This window comes from Dipodomys merriami, unplaced genomic scaffold, assembly GCF_024711535.1.
Source record: "Dipodomys merriami isolate MVZ:Mamm:240054 unplaced genomic scaffold, mDipMer1.0.p SCAF_92, whole genome shotgun sequence".
Taxonomy (NCBI): domain Eukaryota; kingdom Metazoa; phylum Chordata; class Mammalia; order Rodentia; family Heteromyidae; genus Dipodomys; species Dipodomys merriami.
In genome coordinates this window covers 2,137,737-2,158,439 of record NW_027206535.1, presented here as the reverse complement: position 1 = coordinate 2,158,439, position 20,703 = coordinate 2,137,737, and the positions used below count along the sequence as shown (strand labels likewise).

The following is a 20,703-nucleotide window of genomic DNA, read 5'->3' as shown; positions in this document are numbered from 1 at the left end:
TCCTTAAACACAGAATAAGCTTCCCTATAGTTTCTACCTATTTATCTGAGTTCTACCTTCTCTGGGATTATAATTGCTAAATCCTGAATATAATTGCTTTTCTATAGAACAGCCAGCCACATAACTGAAGACAGATATTGTATCATTCCTCTATCTTCCATTCATCCATCCAGCTCATTGTTCTGTTTACTATCCATGTAGCCAATCATTCCATTTAGTTTTCTCAGAGCACATACCATGTTGTCCTGAAAGGCAATTATCAGAACTGAACAAAGAAATGCAGAAACAATCTGATAAATGAAGAGCATCACCACTGATTTTGTTCCAACTAATATACTTCATTTAATGTGCTCTAAAAGGTTAGCATTACCTGGGCTAGCGCATCATTGCAATTGCTAAAAATGCCACTTCTTTACGCAGAGTTTCCAAACAGTCCCTGTTAATTTAGAACAAAACATAATTGTTTCAGTATGGTTCATTTTATTACATTTAAACTACTCATGCAACATGCTAAAATCTTTTTGGATCCTTATTCCTAAAAATATTTGCTATCTATGCAGATTTCATTCAATTTAATAATAAAGTATAATTACCATAACATGGTCAACAAAATAGTCCTGGAGTAGACAAGCGGAAGCCTCCATATTTATTGGAATCTGCAAGATCTGGGGATTTTAACCATTAAAATATCAGATCCCAAAATGCCCCTTCTTATCTTTCTCAGCAATCAACTTTTCTTAGCTCATGATTGTTTTTGTTATTGGTGTTGATGGTAGAGGTGTTTCTTCAGTGATTTCTACAGTTTACCTATCAGGCCAATTTAGAAAAACAACAACAACATGATTTTGAAAAAAAAAAAAAAAAGTAGGCCAGTCATGGTAACTCATGCCTCTAATATTAACTATTCAGGAGCCTGAGATCAGAAAGATTACAGTTTGAGGTTTGCCTATGCAAAAGTTTTCCAGACGTCATCTCAACAGAAAAAGCTAGGCATGTAGCTACAATAGGAAGCATAAATAGGACGATTGTTGGCCAGGCCAACTTGGGCAAAAAGGGAGAATTTATAACCAAGGCAAAAAGGGCTATAGACATTGCTCAAATAATAGAATATTTGCCTACCACACATGGTCCTGAATGCAAAACCATAGTAGGGGGCGGCAGTGGGACGCTAACCAAAAAAAGGAAATTTTCATACCCAGAGTGAAATGGTATAGTGAAATATGAAATATGAGTATGAATGGCCTGAGATTGAATTCTAGTTGCTCACTTTATTACTATCAGTTCTCTCATCTCTCAAAGAGAGACAATGACCTCATAAGATTGTTCTGTGGATTAGAGTAATGCATGCAAAATCTTAGCACATTATCAGTACATGGTGACTTCACAATATAGATTACTATTATGATTACAACATGGTAAAGACAAAAACACAGTAATTGCTGACACAAAAGAAGAAAAGGGAAAATAAAGATCTGTGTTGTGTATTAACTAATGTTATGAAAAGAAAGGTTTGATAATCTAATGAGGTTAGGAAGGAGGGCATTAAACAAATTTTTAAAACTCAGGCATATTTTTATCTTTCAGGATCTAATCAAGATTGTCAACTCCCTTACCTTTCTTATTTGCTCAGGTGCCAGGTACTGTTATAAGACTTGGGGATTAAAAAAACACTAATTCAGACCCAGTTAATGCCAAGGTAAAAAGAAACACAAAATTGGGAGAACAGGAAAATAGACACATAAATAGATAAGTAAAATAAGACAGCAAAATTTCTGTAAAAGAGGTAAGTCTTCAATGTGTGAGGGAACAACATCGCTGGAGATGTCAGGTAACCCTTACCTGACATCTTTTCAATGGAAAAGAAATTAAAATGAAGAGCTCTCTAAATATAAAGATAGCATGGAGGGACATTGATTCTTCCTGGAATATTGATGATTCTAAAGTGACTTTTATATAACATTTGGGAAATAAGAGCAACAGCTGTAAAGATATGGATTTGTGTGTATTGCATAAAGATAATATATCAAGTAAAGGAAGTTGGAATTCTGCAAGTGAGAAGAAGCTAACACAAACAATGACCTAATAAGCTCAAAAGATGAACTTTGGAATCTAATAAAATCTAATCTAATAATTGTTAGCTCTATCTATTTTTTATAAATACCTAATTGAAAGCTGATGTAGTCCAGAACTAAAACCTTAGCACTAGAGTTAGAGAATAGAACTGCATAAAGAACATAAGAATTAACATGAACATAAGAACTTAAGAATTAATGTGGTAAGAATTAATGTGACACCATCATGAAGAGTAAAGAAAGGGGAAAATGAAAATGACTTTTTGTAGCTTGAGATGCTCAGCAAACAACAGGGATGTCATTAACCAACATTGAGGACTTCTGGGAAGAGTACATCATGTCTTGTGGTACAAAAATGAGTTCTGTCTTAAACAATATGGGCTTAGGTAATGAAAGAACACCCAAGTTAGAGATTCATTCTGTTTGACAATGTGGATATCAAAGGAGAGAACAATAAGAGCCTCCTATATATTTTCAGGAATAACAGAAAATCCATAGTTCAAGGGGAAGACTATACAGAACATGTCTCTGGTGCCCTATGTAATAACTTCAAAAAACAAGGTAAAATTGAACTAATGATTGTTGCCCAATTCACTCATACTCCAGTGATCATGGCTTCTAGCTGAAAAACTCACAATCTAGCTACACTTTGGAAAGTCAAAATTAAATTTGCTTATCTTCTCTCTACTCATTATAATTTCTAGATCAACATTCATCTCATGGCAAGTCCTCTCATTATCCAGAGAAGGAATTTACAGACAATATGAACATAAAGGTCAGTACTTGTGATATCTTACTAATATATGCTGATTTTTAGTTCCTTATAAATGTACCTATTTTATTCTTCTAGACACAAGGTCCAGGAAGTGAATTTATTAACAGATACTATCAAGCACCACTCAGATCAAAATGAGAACTGCAAAAAAGATGGTACAGATTCTGGTACACAAAGAACTTGCAATAGCCAAACAGACCCCTGAATAAAGTCTCTAAAATATGGGGTTTATGTTAATCTAAATTTGGAGCTGGATAAAACAAGTACAGATGAGTACGTGAGCAAGTTGGGAAGTAAACACATGTCACTAAAGGTGAAGATATGGGTGGATCTGGGTTTGGTGAAGAATGAATCAGACCATCCCACAGAGGGTGGCTCCTCCCTGAATGGACTTACTATAAAAAGGCCATTAACCCAGACTTCAGTACCCTGCAAGCTCCTTCAGCTGCATTTTATTTGCTCTTCTTGTGAACAAGGTAAGAAAAGAATAGTCTACCTTTGCCTACTTAGTGTTAAGCAAAGTGGAAGTCTGGATGATGGATGAGCGTATTATTTTTTTAAGACATAAAGTTCTAGATGTTGTGGGATTTTCCACTTATTTATAATGACATCATCACTAAAACTATTATTTTTATATAGAAAGAAAAAAGGGCATAAATTTGTTTTCTATGAGGCTACTCAGTATTCTCTATTGTTAAATTATCCATTTATCCTTTCAATAAATACTTATTAACTACCTTCTGTTTGCAAGCTATTGCTCTTGGCACTGATTTTACACTAGTGAACTACATAAACTCTCTACTCTTTTTTTTTCTTTTTTCTTATGTGGTGTTAAGGAATCGAACACAGGGCCTCATGCATGCAAGGCAAGCACTCTACCACTGAGCCACCTACCCAGCCCATAAACTCTCTACTCTTAGGAGCTTATGTTTAGTAGGGGAAGACACTTAATAATAATCGAGGAAGATAATTTCTAAGAATGACAAAAATAATGATGAAAATAGAAAGTGATGTAGTAGAAATGATGGGAGGCAGAGAGTATTTTACATTGGATGGTTAGGAAAGACCTCTCTAGAAAAATTATGTTTCTATCTGTGTAATTTTTATAAGTTTTATCAATGTGCTTTTAACTATGTTTGCTACCCATGCATCTTGCCTTTAAATCTCATTGACATATCACCATGTCTAGTCATTTCTGCCTAAACAACATGCCAAAGTCAGTTTCATCTATTTCACTCTCTATGTGAGCCTGCTAGTTGTAATTCGAATCTCTAACCTCTGGCTTTGATGTTACACAAAATGCTTCAATTTGCATATTTATTTTTGAATGATAAATAGCTGGATTACTTTTATCCAAAGATCTAGAGTAAGTAATGGGGCTATGAGCATTTATGCATGAATTTGGTTACATATACATATATATTTCTGTTGGAAATATCCTAAGAGTAAACTGCAGGGTCTAACATACTGTCAGGCAATTTACTAAAGTGCTTTGTGCCAGCGTATACCCTTTCTAGCAATATATCAAAGATCTCAAGTCTCTGTATTTGGATGTCAAAGTTTCTTTTTCCTTCTTATCTTTTCAGTCATTTAGAAGTTTGTCTAACACTGTCATTCCAATTTACATCTTCCTTAGTGACTAACATGGTTGAAACTTTGGATACATTTATTGGTCATTGGATACCTTTTTCTGAAATTGCTGTGAAGATACCTATTTTTCTGCTGGATTTTCTGTATTTTTGTATTGATTTGTAGGGCTTGTTTTAATACTTGAGAGAGAGCTCTTTATTGGTTTAAATATATCAGATCTCTTATTCTGTGGCTTCTCCTCTCTTTAATGATATCTTTAAATGAACAGACATTCTTACCTGTAGCCAAGTTTAACTTATCAATCTTTTTCTTTATGATTTGCAATTTTTTTGAGACAGGATCTCATTGGAGGCAGGCAGGTCTTGAATTCACACTCCTCCTGTCTCAGCTGAGATTAGAGGCATATCTTGAATTTTCCGTTTCTTTCTTTCTTTTTTTTTTTGTCAGTCACGGAGCTTGAGCTCTGGGCCTGGGAACTGTCCCTCAGCTCTTCAGCTCAAAGCAAGTGTTCTATCACTTGAGCCACAGCACCACTTGTGGTTTTCTGAGTGGTTTATTGAAATAAGAGTCTCACAGAGTTTCTTGCCCAGGCTGGCTTTGAACCGCAATCCTCAGATCTCAGCCTCTGAGTAGCAAGGATGACAGGGTGAGGCACCAGTGCCCAGCCTGAAATTTCCTTTTTTTTTTGGGGGGGGGTCCGGTTGTGGGGCCTGAACTCTGGGCCTGGGCGCTGTCCCTCAGCTCTTCAGCTCAAGGCTAGCGCTCTACCACTTGAGCCACAGCGCCACTTCCGGCTTTTTTTCTTTTTGCTTATGTGGTGCTGAGGAATCGAACCCAGGGCCTCATGCATGCAAGGCAAGCACTCTACCACTGAGCCACCTTCCCAGCCCTGAAATTTCCATTTTTTGTAATGAGGTTATGCTCCATTTTGTAGAGGAATGTTTCCTATTTTTCATTTCTCTAAAAGAATCTGTAATGGATGACAGTATTATTGCTTCCTTAGACATTCAATAGGATTCACCAGAAAAGCCATTTTGCCAGAAGCTTCTCTCCCACTGGAAATGTATACATTTAAGATTCAATTTCTTCAATAAAAACTGAACTGTTTAGGTTTTCTGTTGATGGTTGGTTCAGCATAGGTAAGAGCTTTTTCTAGAAAAGTGTCTATTTCATCTAAATGTTCAAACTGATTGCAACTTTTTATCTTTTCGTGCTGGTCCTGGGGCTTGAACTTGGAGCCTGAGCACCATCCCTGAGCTTCTTTGGCTCAAGGCTAGTGCTCTACCACTTGAGCCACAAAGCTACTTCTGGCCTTTTCTGAGTAGCTTATTGGAGATAAGAGTCTCATGGACTTTCTTGCACAGGCTTGCTTTGAACCACGATCTTCAGATCTCAGCCTCCTGAGTAGCTACGATTACAGGCATTAGCCAACATTTACCTTTTCCAAACCTACTATTATTAATTTAAATTATATCCATTCTATAACTCTAAAAATATAGTATAATCATTTTATGCATCTGATAGTGATTTATAATTCTGATACATTTATTCTTTCCATTATCACTCATTCTTTCCTATTGCTCTATGCTTTCAAACAGAGTTACCCTTAATTTTTCCTTCACAATAGGCTTCTGTTGGTTAGTTCTATTTTCATTTACTAAAAATACCTAACCTTATTTTGGATTAACATTTTTCTGGATATAAAGTAATAGGATAGAAACTGTTTTCCTACAGAAAGATGAACATCATTTTGTTATCATTTGGCTTCCATTGCTTCTTTTAAAACACAACTATCATTTTTGTTGCTATTTTAAAGACAGCATATAAGCTTGGTGCTGTTCGCTCATACCTGTACTCCTAGCTACTCAGGAGGCTGAGATCTGAAGATCATGGTTCAAAGCCTGCCTGTGCAGAAAAGTCCATGAGACTCTTATCTCCAATTAACCACCAGAAAACCAGAAGTGGCGCTATGGCTCAAGTGGTAGAGCGCTTGCCTTGAACTGAAGAGCACAGGGACAGTGCTCAAGCCCAGAGTTCAAGCCCTACAACTGACAAAAAAAAAAAAAGACAGCATGTGTATTTACATGGTTGTCTATATGACCTTTCCACTGCCTTAAGTGTTCATCAGTTTTACTATCATGTGTCTAGCTCTGGCTTCCTTTTATATATCCTGATTGAAGTTTTTAATATCTTTAACCTTATTACCTTTCATAAATTTTACAATGCTCTCTTAACTCCAAATAGTATATACTTCCAATCTGAATGGAAGCCTCAACAAATTGGCGTGATCTCTATGTCTCTCTCACACACACACACACACACACACACACACACACACACACACACACACACACACACACAGGATCTCAATAATCATTTAAAAACAGAATCATAGTAAATCATTCTGTAAATCATCATCATTGGATCCATATTTATATCTTTATCTTGTATTACGCCTAGAGGTTTTATTTCTGTATTTCCTATAATGCTTTTTAAATGTGTTTTGTTTGATTTTTGTTTTGTTTTCTTTTGTTTTTGTTTCTTTGCTGTCCACCTTGAGGCTTGAATTCAGGGTAAGAGTACTGAACCTGAGTTTTCTTTATTTACTCAACGCTAGTGCTCTACCTATTGAGCCACAACTCCACCTCTGGTTTTTGGTAGTTAAAAATATCATGTTGAAAATATCATGGACTCTTATCTGCCTTGGCAGGCTTCAAACCACAATCCTCTGATCACAACTTCTTCAGTAGCTAGGATTATAAGCATGAGTTACCAGCACCTAGCATACCATGTAATCTTTTAGTAGGTATCTTAAAATATCAAAATGTAGGTCTGACTGAACCATAGGAAAAATTTAATATCTACTTCTTCCCAAAAAATTTCCAAGGTCCATATTACTTAACTTCTATTATAACTGCATCTTGTACATTACTGTTTTCTATACTATACAGTTTCATCTGGTTTTGCAAGATCTGAAGTAGTCATTGGAAATCTTTTATATTCTTATATTAAGTTATTGATTGATGTTCCTCACAGAGAAGAGATAAATTGAATAGTCCTTAAATACTGTACCTTAAATAACAAAATGAAAAAAACCACACCAAAACATTCTGATAATATCAAAAAACTATTAAAGCTATTCTAATTAAAAGCACTGCAGGGGCTGGGAATGTGGCTCAGTAGTAGAGCGCTTGCCTTGCATGCATGAGGCCCTGGGTTCAATTCCTCATCACCACATAAGCAGAAAAAAAAAGCACTGCAAACTTCATAAAATGCTTTCCAAAAAGTAAATGAAGTAAATTTTCACTTAGTTCTAGCCATTTGACAATTTGGCTTTAAGAAAAACTTACTCAGAGCTACTGAACCTTTTATAAATTAGATTTCAAGAACAACTTTACTATATTTGTTTTCCTAAATTGTCTAGTGTCTGGATAAAGAGACTCCCTATAATCCTATGAGTAGGTTCAAGGTCTAGGAATGGGCTGCTTCCATACATGAGTCAAATACTTTGTTCATAGTAGAATGCAGTTTGTCATAGTCAACTTTCATGAGAGTATTAAGAAAAAGATACAAGTTTAATTGGAAAAAATCAATATAATAAGCTAAATATGATATAAAAATAGAAAAAGTACAAGGAGTTAAACATATTTTCCTTCTAGGTTCATATATACTACCAAAATATGTCCACTCTCATGGAAAACGTCATTGCCATAACTGAGCTGTTTCATCAATATTCAGCAAAAGATAACAAGATCGAAACAATGAGCAAAGAAGAGCTGAAGGAGCTACTGGAAAAGGAATTTCGAGCAATCCTAAGGGTAAGAGCAAATTGAAAGGATCAAAAAAGTAGAGAATTTCTGTTTTTCACAAATAAGGGACTCAAACATTATTTTAAATATTCTTTAAACCATTTCATCTACATTACAAAAATGGTGTTATTTCAAAACAAGTAGAATTTATTTTCTTTCCTGAAACCATGCATAGGCATATGCAGGCATTACAATAAAATGAAAATTAAGATAATTAATTACAAAGAAATGAATACCAATTAGCTCACTGTAAATTCTTAATGATACCAACATTAGCAAGAAAATATATTTAAAGACAAATAAAAAATTGTAAACAATACACAATTGAAGTTTAAAAGGCACTTATTTCATGACACAATTTTCCTAATCAAAACTACACTACAGAGATTATATCAGCATAACACAGATGATTACAAACTAAGACATAAAAAGGCACAAAAACTACAATCATATAAATATTAAAGAGATTGTTTACACTTCTCAATATCAAGACAGAACACATTCTAAAATAATTTTGGGAAATGTGATAAAGTACATCTATCTAAAATATTCACACTCTTTAATTTAACCTCCAGAACCCAGATGACCCTGATACTGCTGACGTATTCATGCAAATCCTGGATGTAGACCACAATGATGAAATCGATTTCACGGAATTTTTGTTGATGGTACTTAAGTTGGCTCAAGCATATTATGACTCCACAAAGAAGGGGAATATGAAAACAGCAGGATTAAAGCACAGGAGGCATACTCACAAGAAGGAAGATGCTGAAGAAGAAACTGAAGATGAAGAAGAAGGAACATTCAGAAGAAGAACATCCAGTCAATCAACAAGCAATGATAGAAAAGTGAGAAGGAAACCATCAAGGAGTCCAAGGGGGAAAGGAAGCAGACATGAAACAAGCTCAGACAGACACAGAGAAAAAAGCCAAAGAGGAAAAGGAGAACTTCGTAAAAGTCAACAAGACTCAGCCAGAAAGGAAAAGAGAAGGTCTCACTCTAATGACAGCAGAAACAGAAAACACAAGAAGAGTAGGAACCAAACACATGACAGAGATGAAAACGAAAATGTCCATGCAGAATGGCAAGAAGTACACTATACTGATTCATACTACACAGAGGAAGAAGAGGAACAATCTAGATCTAGACCAGAAAAACCTCAAAGATATAGTGGGCAACTAGACAACTCTGCTGACAGACAGCCCGGCTCTTCCCAGCGACAGCCAAGACATAGCCCCAGGGGACCCCAAGAATCCCACCACAGAGAACAGTCCAGAGACAGGCCCGGACACCCCCGCGATAGACCTGTACCCTCTCCATTCCGGCCCGAACGACACCACCAGCCCAGCGTAAGCCAGGACAGTGAAAGCGAGGGACACCCCGAAGATTCTGCCAGACAACCCTCATCAGCGCCAGCAAGGTCCGGGCCCAGCAGCGGGCAACCACGCAGACCCAGCGCCGGCCAGACCCCAGACAGAGTTAGGCACTCAGGGTCCCACAACCGACAGCCAGAGGCCCACGAGCAGCCTGATGGCGCTCCAGGACAGCCTGGATCTGGCAGGAGAGAACAGCGGGCCAGCAGACCCCGGCAGGAAGCAGACAGCCACAGACAACAAGGTGCTGGACACAGACACCCAGCCCCAGAGCCCCGGGAGCACAGGCGCCAAGGGTCCAGCTTCAGCCAGGCCAGTGACAGTGAGGGACACTCAGAAGACTCAGAAGGTCACTCACTGTCAGCCCAGCATGGCTCAGGGGCCTCTCGGGGCCACCGCCAGCAGGCCACGCAAGCCCGGTCCGGAGAGAGTTCCGAAAACTCAGGGCCCTACCTCTACCACACTTACTATGATGAGCACAGTGACATGGCCCCCAGGCAGCACCGGTCTGCCACTCCAGCAGCTCGGGAATCTCACCGAGAGCAGGCCAGGGACGGCTCCAGACACCACGACTCCCAGGAAAGTGACCGCTTCCACAGCAGTGAGGCTGAGGCTTCCCAAAGGAGGCCCCGGGCAAGCAGTCAGGCAGGTCACAGATCACGCCAGGAGCAGGCCCAGGACAGCCAGAGACGCTCAGGGTCCCGTCAACACCACGAAGACTCCCAGGCCCACTCCGAGTCCGCTCAGGGTCGCTCAGGATCCAGAGGGACAAGCTCACCGAGATCTGCCCGGGAACAGTCAAGAGACAGTGCTCGGCAATCACCTTCTCATCATGGGGAGGACTCTGCTGACAGACAGCCCGGCTCTTCCCAGCGACAGCCAAGACATAGCCCCAGGGGACCACAAGAATCCCACCACAGAGAACAGTCCGGAGACAGGCCCGGACACCCCCGCGATAGACCTGAACACTCTCCATCCCGGCCCGAACGACACCACCAGCCCAGCGTAAGCCAGGACAGTGAAAGCGAGGGACACCCCGAAGATTCTGCCAGACGACCCTCATCAGCGCCAGCAAGGTCCGGGCCCAGCAGCGGGCAACCACGCAGACCCAGCGCCGGCCAGACTCCAGACAGAGTTAGGCACTCAGGGTCCCACAACCGACAGCCAGAGGCCCACGAGCAGCCTGATGGCGCTCCAGGACAGCCTGGATCCGGCAGGAGAGAACAGCGGGCCAGCAGACCCCGGCAGGAAGCAGACAGCCAGAGACAACACGGTGCTGGACACAGACACCCAGCCCCAGAGCCCCGGGAGCACAGGCGCCAAGGGTCCAGCTTCAGCCAGGCCAGTGACAGTGAGGGACACTCAGAAGACTCAGAAGGTCACTCACTGTCAGCCCAGCATGGCTCAGGGGCCTCTCGGGGCCACCGCCAGCAGGCCACGCAAGCCCGGTCCGGAGAGAGTTCCGAAAACTCAGGGCCCTACCTCTACCACACTTACTATGATGAGCACAGTGACATGGCCCCCAGGCAGCACCGGTCTGCCACTCCAGCAGCTCGGGAATCTCACCGAGAGCAGGCCAGGGACGGCTCCAGACACCACGACTCCCAGGAAAGTGACCGCTTCCCCGGCAGTGAGGCTGAGGCTTCCCAAAGGAGGCCCCGGGCAAGCAGTCAGGCAGGTCACAGATCACGCCAGGAGCAGGCCCAGGACAGCCAGAGACGCTCAGGGTCCCGTCAACACCACGAAGACTCCCAGGCCCACTCCGAGTCCGCTCAGGGTCGCTCAGGATCCAGAGGGACAAGCTCACCGAGATCTGCCCGGGAACAGTCAAGAGACAGTGCTCGGCAATCACCTTCTCATCATGGGGAGGACTCTGCTGACAGACAGCCCGGCTCTTCCCAGCGACAGCCAAGACATAGCCCCAGGGGACCACAAGAATCCCACCACAGAGAACAGTCCGGAGACAGGCCCGGACACCCCCGCGATAGACCTGAACACTCTCCATCCCGGCCCGAACGACACCACCAGCCCAGCGTAAGCCAGGACAGTGAAAGCGAGGGACACCCCGAAGATTCTGCCAGACGACCCTCATCAGCGCCAGCAAGGTCCGGGCCCAGCAGCGGGCAACCACGCAGACCCAGCGCCGGCCAGACTCCAGACAGAGTTAGGCACTCAGGGTCCCACAACCGACAGCCAGAGGCCCACGAGCAGCCTGATGGCGCTCCAGGACAGCCTGGATCCGGCAGGAGAGAACAGCGGGCCAGCAGACCCCGGCAGGAAGCAGACAGCCACAGACAACACGGTGCTGGACACAGACACCCAGCCCCAGAGCCCCGGGAGCACAGGCGCCAAGGGTCCAGCTTCAGCCAGGCCAGTGACAGTGAGGGACACTCAGAAGACTCAGAAGGTCACTCACTGTCAGCCCAGCATGGCTCAGGGGCCTCTCGGGGCCACCGCCAGCAGGCCACGCAAGCCCGGTCCGGAGAGAGTTCCGAAAACTCAGGGCCCTACCTCTACCACACTTACTATGATGAGCACAGTGACATGGCCCCCAGGCAGCACCGGTCTGCCACTCCAGCAGCTCGGGAATCTCACCGAGAGCAGGCCAGGGACGGCTCCAGACACCACGACTCCCAGGAAAGTGACCGCTTCCCCGGCAGTGAGGCTGAGGCTTCCCAAAGGAGGCCCCGGGCAAGCAGTCAGGCAGGTCACAGATCACGCCAGGAGCAGGCCCAGGACAGCCAGAGACGCTCAGGGTCCCGTCAACACCACGAAGGCTCCCAGGCCCACTCCGAGTCCGCTCAGGGTCGCTCAGGATCCAGAGGGACAAGCTCACCGAGATCTGCCCGGGAACAGTCAAGAGACAGTGCTCGGCAATCACCTTCTCATCATGGGGAGGACTCTGCTGACAGACAGCCCGGCTCTTCCCAGCGACAGCCAAGACATAGCCCCAGGGGACCACAAGAATCCCACCACAGAGAACAGTCCGGAGACAGGCCCGGACACCCCCGCGATAGACCTGAACACTCTCCATCCCGGCCCGAACGACACCACCAGCCCAGCGTAAGCCAGGACAGTGAAAGCGAGGGACACCCCGAAGATTCTGCCAGACGACCCTCATCAGCGCCAGCAAGGTCCGGGCCCAGCAGCGGGCAACCACGCAGACCCAGCGCCGGCCAGACTCCAGACAGAGTTAGGCACTCAGGGTCCCACAACCGACAGCCAGAGGCCCACGAGCAGCCTGATGGCGCTCCAGGACAGCCTGGATCCGGCAGGAGAGAACAGCGGGCCAGCAGACCCCGGCAGGAAGCAGACAGCCACAGACAACACGGTGCTGGACACAGACACCCAGCCCCAGAGCCCCGGGAGCACAGGCGCCAAGGGTCCAGCTTCAGCCAGGCCAGTGACAGTGAGGGACACTCAGAAGACTCAGAAGGTCACTCACTGTCAGCCCAGCATGGCTCAGGGGCCTCTCGGGGCCACCGCCAGCAGGCCACGCAAGCCCGGTCCGGAGAGAGTTCCGAAAACTCAGGGCCCTACCTCTACCACACTTACTATGATGAGCACAGTGACATGGCCCCCAGGCAGCACCGGTCTGCCACTCCAGCAGCTCGGGAATCTCACCGAGAGCAGGCCAGGGACGGCTCCAGACACCACGACTCCCAGGAAAGTGACCGCTTCCCCGGCAGTGAGGCTGAGGCTTCCCAAAGGAGGCCCCGGGCAAGCAGTCAGGCAGGTCACAGATCACGCCAGGAGCAGGCCCAGGACAGCCAGAGACGCTCAGGGTCCCGTCAACACCACGAAGGCTCCCAGGCCCACTCCGAGTCCGCTCAGGGTCGCTCAGGATCCAGAGGGACAAGCTCACCGAGATCTGCCCGGGAACAGTCAAGAGACAGTGCTCGGCAATCACCTTCTCATCATGGGGAGGACTCTGCTGACAGACAGCCCGGCTCTTCCCAGCGACAGCCAAGACATAGCCCCAGGGGACCACAAGAATCCCACCACAGAGAACAGTCCGGAGACAGGCCCGGACACCCCCGCGATAGACCTGAACACTCTCCATCCCGGCCCGAACGACACCACCAGCCCAGCGTAAGCCAGGACAGTGAAAGCGAGGGACACCCCGAAGATTCTGCCAGACGACCCTCATCAGCGCCAGCAAGGTCCGGGCCCAGCAGCGGGCAACCACGCAGACCCAGCGCCGGCCAGACTCCAGACAGAGTTAGGCACTCAGGGTCCCACAACCGACAGCCAGAGGCCCACGAGCAGCCTGATGGCGCTCCAGGACAGCCTGGATCCGGCAGGAGAGAACAGCGGGCCAGCAGACCCCGGCAGGAAGCAGACAGCCACAGACAACACGGTGCTGGACACAGACACCCAGCCCCAGAGCCCCGGGAGCACAGGCGCCAAGGGTCCAGCTTCAGCCAGGCCAGTGACAGTGAGGGACACTCAGAAGACTCAGAAGGTCACTCACTGTCAGCCCAGCATGGCTCAGGGGCCTCTCGGGGCCACCGCCAGCAGGCCACGCAAGCCCGGTCCGGAGAGAGTTCCGAAAACTCAGGGCCCTACCTCTACCACACTTACTATGATGAGCACAGTGACATGGCCCCCAGGCAGCACCGGTCTGCCACTCCAGCAGCTCGGGAATCTCACCGAGAGCAGGCCAGGGACGGCTCCAGACACCACGACTCCCAGGAAAGTGACCGCTTCCCCGGCAGTGAGGCTGAGGCTTCCCAAAGGAGGCCCCGGGCAAGCAGTCAGGCAGGTCACAGATCACGCCAGGAGCAGGCCCAGGACAGCCAGAGACGCTCAGGGTCCCGTCAACACCACGAAGACTCCCAGGCCCACTCCGAGTCCGCTCAGGGTCGCTCAGGATCCAGAGGGACAAGCTCACCGAGATCTGCCCGGGAACAGTCAAGAGACAGTGCTCGGCAATCACCTTCTCATCATGGGGAGGACTCTGCTGACAGACAGCTCGGCTCTTCCCAGCGACAGCCAAGACATAGCCCCAGGGGACCACAAGAATCCCACCACAGAGAACAGTCCAGAGACAGGCCCGGACACCCCCGCGATAGACCTGAACACTCTCCATCCCGGCCCGAACGACACCACCAGCCCAGCGTAAGCCAGGACAGTGAAAGCGAGGGACACCCCGAAGATTCTGCCAGACGACCCTCATCAGCGCCAGCAAGGTCCGGGCCCAGCAGCGGGCAACCACGCAGACCCAGCGCCGGCCAGACTCCAGACAGAGTTAGGCACTCAGGGTCCCACAACCGACAGCCAGAGGCCCACGAGCAGCCTGATGGCGCTCCAGGACAGCCTGGATCTGGCAGGAGAGAACAGCGGGCCAGCAGACCCCGGCAGGAAGCAGACAGCCAGAGACAACACGGTGCTGGACACAGACACCCAGCCCCAGAGCCCCGGGAGCACAGGCGCCAAGGGTCCAGCTTCAGCCAGGCCAGTGACAGTGAGGGACACTCAGAAGACTCAGAAGGTCACTCACTGTCAGCCCAGCATGGCTCAGGGGCCTCTCGGGGCCACCGCCAGCAGGCCACGCAAGCCCGGTCCGGAGAGAGTTCCGAAAACTCAGGGCCCTACCTCTACCACACTTACTATGATGAGCACAGTGACATGGCCCCCAGGCAGCACCGGTCTGCCACTCCAGCAGCTCGGGAATCTCACCGAGAGCAGGCCAGGGACGGCTCCAGACACCACGACTCCCAGGAAAGTGACCGCTTCCACGGCAGTGAGGCTGAGGCTTCCCAAAGGAGGCCCCGGGCAAGCAGTCAGGCAGGTCACAGATCACGCCAGGAGCAGGCCCAGGACAGCCAGAGACGCTCAGGGTCCCGTCAACACCACGAAGACTCCCAGGCCCACTCCGAGTCCGCTCAGGGTCGCTCAGGATCCAGAGGGACAAGCTCACCGAGATCTGCCCGGGAACAGTCAAGAGACAGTGCTCGGCAATCACCTTCTCATCATGGGGAGGACTCTGCTGACAGACAGCCCGGCTCTTCCCAGCGACAGCCAAGACATAGCCCCAGGGGACCACAAGAATCCCACCACAGAGAACAGTCCGGAGACAGGCCCGGACACCCCCGCGATAGACCTGAACACTCTCCATCCCGGCCCGAACGACACCACCAGCCCAGCGTAAGCCAGGACAGTGAAAGCGAGGGACACCCCGAAGATTCTGCCAGACGACCCTCATCAGCGCCAGCAAGGTCCGGGCCCAGCAGCGGGCAACCACGCAGACCCAGCGCCGGCCAGACTCCAGACAGAGTTAGGCACTCAGGGTCCCACAACCGACAGCCAGAGGCCCACGAGCAGCCTGATGGCGCTCCAGGACAGCCTGGATCCGGCAGGAGAGAACAGCGGGCCAGCAGACCCCGGCAGGAAGCAGACAGCCACAGACAACACGGTGCTGGACACAGACACCCAGCCCCAGAGCCCCGGGAGCACAGGCGCCAAGGGTCCAGCTTCAGCCAGGCCAGTGACAGTGAGGGACACTCAGAAGACTCAGAAGGTCACTCACTGTCAGCCCAGCATGGCTCAGGGGCCTCTCGGGGCCACCGCCAGCAGGCCACGCAAGCCCGGTCCGGAGAGAGTTCCGAAAACTCAGGGCCCTACCTCTACCACACTTACTATGATGAGCACAGTGACATGGCCCCCAGGCAGCACCGGTCTGCCACTCCAGCAGCTCGGGAATCTCACCGAGAGCAGGCCAGGGACGGCTCCAGACACCACGACTCCCAGGAAAGTGACCGCTTCCCCGGCAGTGAGGCTGAGGCTTCCCAAAGGAGGCCCCGGGCAAGCAGTCAGGCAGGTCACAGATCACGCCAGGAGCAGGCCCAGGACAGCCAGAGACGCTCAGGGTCCCGTCAACACCACGAAGGCTCCCAGGCCCACTCCGAGTCCGCTCAGGGTCGCTCAGGATCCAGAGGGACAAGCTCACCGAGATCTGCCCGGGAACAGTCAAGAGACAGTGCTCGGCAATCACCTTCTCATCATGGGGAGGACTCTGCTGACAGACAGCCCGGCTCTTCCCAGCGACAGCCAAGACATAGCCCCAGGGGACCACAAGAATCCCACCACAGAGAACAGTCCGGAGACAGGCCCGGACACCCCCGCGATAGACCTGAACACTCTCCATCCCGGCCCGAACGACACCACCAGCCCAGCGTAAGCCAGGACAGTGAAAGCGAGGGACACCCCGAAGATTCTGCCAGACGACCCTCATCAGCGCCAGCAAGGTCCGGGCCCAGCAGCGGGCAACCACGCAGACCCAGCGCCGGCCAGACTCCAGACAGAGTTAGGCACTCAGGGTCCCACAACCGACAGCCAGAGGCCCACGAGCAGCCTGATGGCACTCCAGGACAGCCTGGATCCGGCAGGAGAGAACAGCGGGCCAGCAGACCCCGGCAGGAAGCAGACAGCCACAGACAACACGGTGCTGGACACAGACACCCAGCCCCAGAGCCCCGGGAGCACAGGCGCCAAGGGTCCAGCTTCAGCCAGGCCAGTGACAGTGAGGGACACTCAGAAGACTCAGAAGGTCACTCACTGTCAGCCCAGCATGGCTCAGGGGCCTCTCGGGGCCACCGCCAGCAGGCCACGCAAGCCCGGTCCGGAGAGAGTTCCGAAAACTCAGGGCCCTACCTCTACCACACTTACTATGATGAGCACAGTGACATGGCCCCCAGGCAGCACCGGTCTGCCACTCCAGCAGCTCGGGAATCTCACCGAGAGCAGGCCAGGGACGGCTCCAGACACCACGACTCCCAGGAAAGTGACCGCTTCCACGGCAGTGAGGCTGAGGCTTCCCAAAGGAGGCCCCGGGCAAGCAGTCAGGCAGGTCACAGATCACGCCAGGAGCAGGCCCAGGACAGCCAGAGACGCTCAGGGTCCCGTCAACACCACGAAGACTCCCAGGCCCACTCCGAGTCCGCTCAGGGTCGCTCAGGATCCAGAGGGACAAGCTCACCGAGATCTGCCCGGGAACAGTCAAGAGACAGTGCTCGGCAATCACCTTCTCATCATGGGGAGGACTCTGCTGACAGACAGCCCGGCTCTTCCCAGCGACAGCCAAGACATAGCCCCAGGGGACCACAAGAATCCCACCACAGAGAACAGTCCGGAGACAGGCCCGGACACCCCCGCGATAGACCTGAACACTCTCCATCCCGGCCCGAACGACACCACCAGCCCAGCGTAAGCCAGGACAGTGAAAGCGAGGGACACCCCGAAGATTCTGCCAGACGACCCTCATCAGCGCCAGCAAGGTCCGGGCCCAGCAGCGGGCAACCACGCAGACCCAGCGCCGGCCAGACTCCAGACAGAGTTAGGCACTCAGGGTCCCACAACCGACAGCCAGAGGCCCACGAGCAGCCTGATGGCGCTCCAGGACAGCCTGGATCCGGCAGGAGAGAACAGCGGGCCAGCAGACCCCGGCAGGAAGCAGACAGCCACAGACAACACGGTGCTGGACACAGACACCCAGCCCCAGAGCCCCGGGAGCACAGGCGCCAAGGGTCCAGCTTCAGCCAGGCCAGTGACAGTGAGGGACACTCAGAAGACTCAGAAGGTCACTCACTGTCAGCCCAGCATGGCTCAGGGGCCTCTCGGGGCCACCGCCAGCAGGCCACGCAAGCCCGGTCCGGAGAGAGTTCCGAAAACTCAGGGCCCTACCTCTACCACACTTACTATGATGAGCACAGTGACATGGCCCCCAGGCAGCACCGGTCTGCCACTCCAGCAGCTCGGGAATCTCACCGAGAGCAGGCCAGGGACGGCTCCAGACACCACGACTCCCAGGAAAGTGACCGCTTCCCCGGCAGTGAGGCTGAGGCTTCCCAAAGGAGGCTCCGGGCAAGCAGTCAGGCAGGTCACAGATCACGCCAGGAGCAGGCCCAGGACAGCCAGAGACGCTCAGGGTCCCGTCAACACCACGAAGGCTCCCAGGCCCACTCCGAGTCCGCTCAGGGTCGCTCAGGATCCAGAGGGACAAGCTCACCGAGATCTGCCCGGGAACAGTCAAGAGACAGTGCTCGGCAATCACCTTCTCATCATGGGGAGGACTCTGCTGACAGACAGCCCAGCTCTTCCCAGCGACAGCCAAGACATAGCCCCAGGGGACCACAAGAATCCCACCACAGAGAACAGTCCGGAGACAGGCCCGGACACCCCCGCGATAGACCTGAACACTCTCCATCCCGGCCCGAACGACACCACCAGCCCAGCGTAAGCCAGGACAGTGAAAGCGAGGGACACCCCGAAGATTCTGCCAGACGACCCTCATCAGCGCCAGCAAGGTCCGGGCCCAGCAGCGGGCAACCACGCAGACCCAGCGCCGGCCAGACTCCAGACAGAGTTAGGCACTCAGGGTCCCACAACCGACAGCCAGAGACCCACGAGCAGCCTGATGGCACTCCAGGACAGCCTGGATCCGGCAGGAGAGAACAGCGGGCCAGCAGACCCCGGCAGGAAGCAGACAGCCACAGACAACACGGTGCTGGACACAGACACCCAGCCCCAGAGCCCCGGGAGCACAGGCGCCAAGGGTCCAGCTTCAGCCAGGCCAGTGACAGTGAGGGACACTCAGAAGACTCAGAAGGTCACTCACTGTCAGCCCAGCATGGCTCAGGGGCCTCTCGGGGCCACCGCCAGCAGGCCACGCAAGCCCGGTCCGGAGAGAGTTCCGAAAACTCAGGGCCCTACCTCTACCACACTTACTATGATGAGCACAGTGACATGGCCCCCAGGCAGCACCGGTCTGCCACTCCAGCAGCTCGGGAATCTCACCGAGAGCAGGCCAGGGACGGCTCCAGACACCACGACTCCCAGGAAAGTGACCGCTTCCACGGCAGTGAGGCTGAGGCTTCCCAAAGGAGGCCCCGGGCAAGCAGTCAGGCAGGTCACAGATCACGCCAGGAGCAGGCCCAGGACAGCCAGAGATGCTCAGGGTCCCGTCAACACCACGAAGACTCCCAGGCCCACTCCGAGTCCGCTCAGGGTCGCTCAGGATCCAGAGGGGCAAGCTCAGGTAGATCTGGCCGGGACCAGTCTAGAGACAGTGCCCTTCATAGCCAGGAAAGTGAGAAGTCTGGGAACCTTCCAGGCAGGGATTTCACTACAGGTTTTAATCAAGATAGTGAAGGTAGTGTACATTCTTACTCTGAAGTTGAACAGCCTTTGTCTAGGTCAGGAAATCGTTTTCTTAGTATCCATGGTCAATCCAGTGTAGGATGGAAACATGGCAGCTATGGTAGTGCAGATTATGAGTATGGCCACTCAGGCTTTGGAAAATCCAATTCTGGACATGTCTTTCCCACTGCTTGTCCTTTAGATGTTGACATTGTAGGTAATTCCAACAAAGGACCCAAATTTGGAAGTGAACACATGAAAACTAATATGTCAGGTAGTAATAAATACCCAAGGATTCCTGGCCATTCAAGTGATACATTAAAACATTTGGGGTTCAGCCAATCTCAGAAATACTATTACTATGAGTGATATATCACTAGAAGAGCAAATTATCTAAATATTATTAATAAGAATGAATAACACAACTTGATATCTGAAATGTTTTCTGAATGGTGTCGGGAGATAATCTATTTTGTTCAATATTCTATTATAAATCATTCTTTGGTGGTGGTTTCTTTTTATTTCCTAGAGCCTTTAAATATTTATAGTTAGGAAACATTCATTGGATGAAACCAATATTATTGCAAGCTAATTTGAAAAACTGATAGCATATGGAGATTGAAGTTGGCATTTTTCCTTGTAGAGTTATATTTTCAATCTGCAGATTAATCTATTAGTACTGGTAAAAATAGCAAAGATCTCAAAATATGGAATCTCTGTTCTTGAGGCTAAAGCTCTCATTTACTTTCCTGATTCTGAACATCTATTCCATATTTTTTTTAGCATTGAATGAAATCAAATTGGAAAATAATTTCAAAAAATAAATTGTATTAAATTTGAGAATAAACAATTGGTCATATATATCATAGTGTGTGGTTTTTATGTTATTTTTCATCAAGTCCAAATCTATTTCATATGTCATTGGAAAACTAGATGACCATATA

General features: G+C 49.4%; 1 protein-coding gene across 1 annotated transcript in view; it reads left to right on the top strand.

Moving 5' to 3' along the window:
* The window catches only part of Flg (filaggrin), a 52,056-nt gene that overhangs the window by 13,974 nt on the left and 17,379 nt on the right, over positions 1 to 20,703 (top strand). Inside the window, exons 4-6 of the mRNA XM_070013817.1 lie at positions 2,777 to 2,847; positions 8,097 to 8,255; positions 8,822 to 20,033. Of these exons, the coding sequence (XP_069869918.1) occupies positions 2,777 to 2,847; positions 8,097 to 8,255; positions 8,822 to 20,033 (11,442 nt within the window). The remainder of the gene's footprint in view (positions 1 to 2,776; positions 2,848 to 8,096; positions 8,256 to 8,821; positions 20,034 to 20,703) is intronic.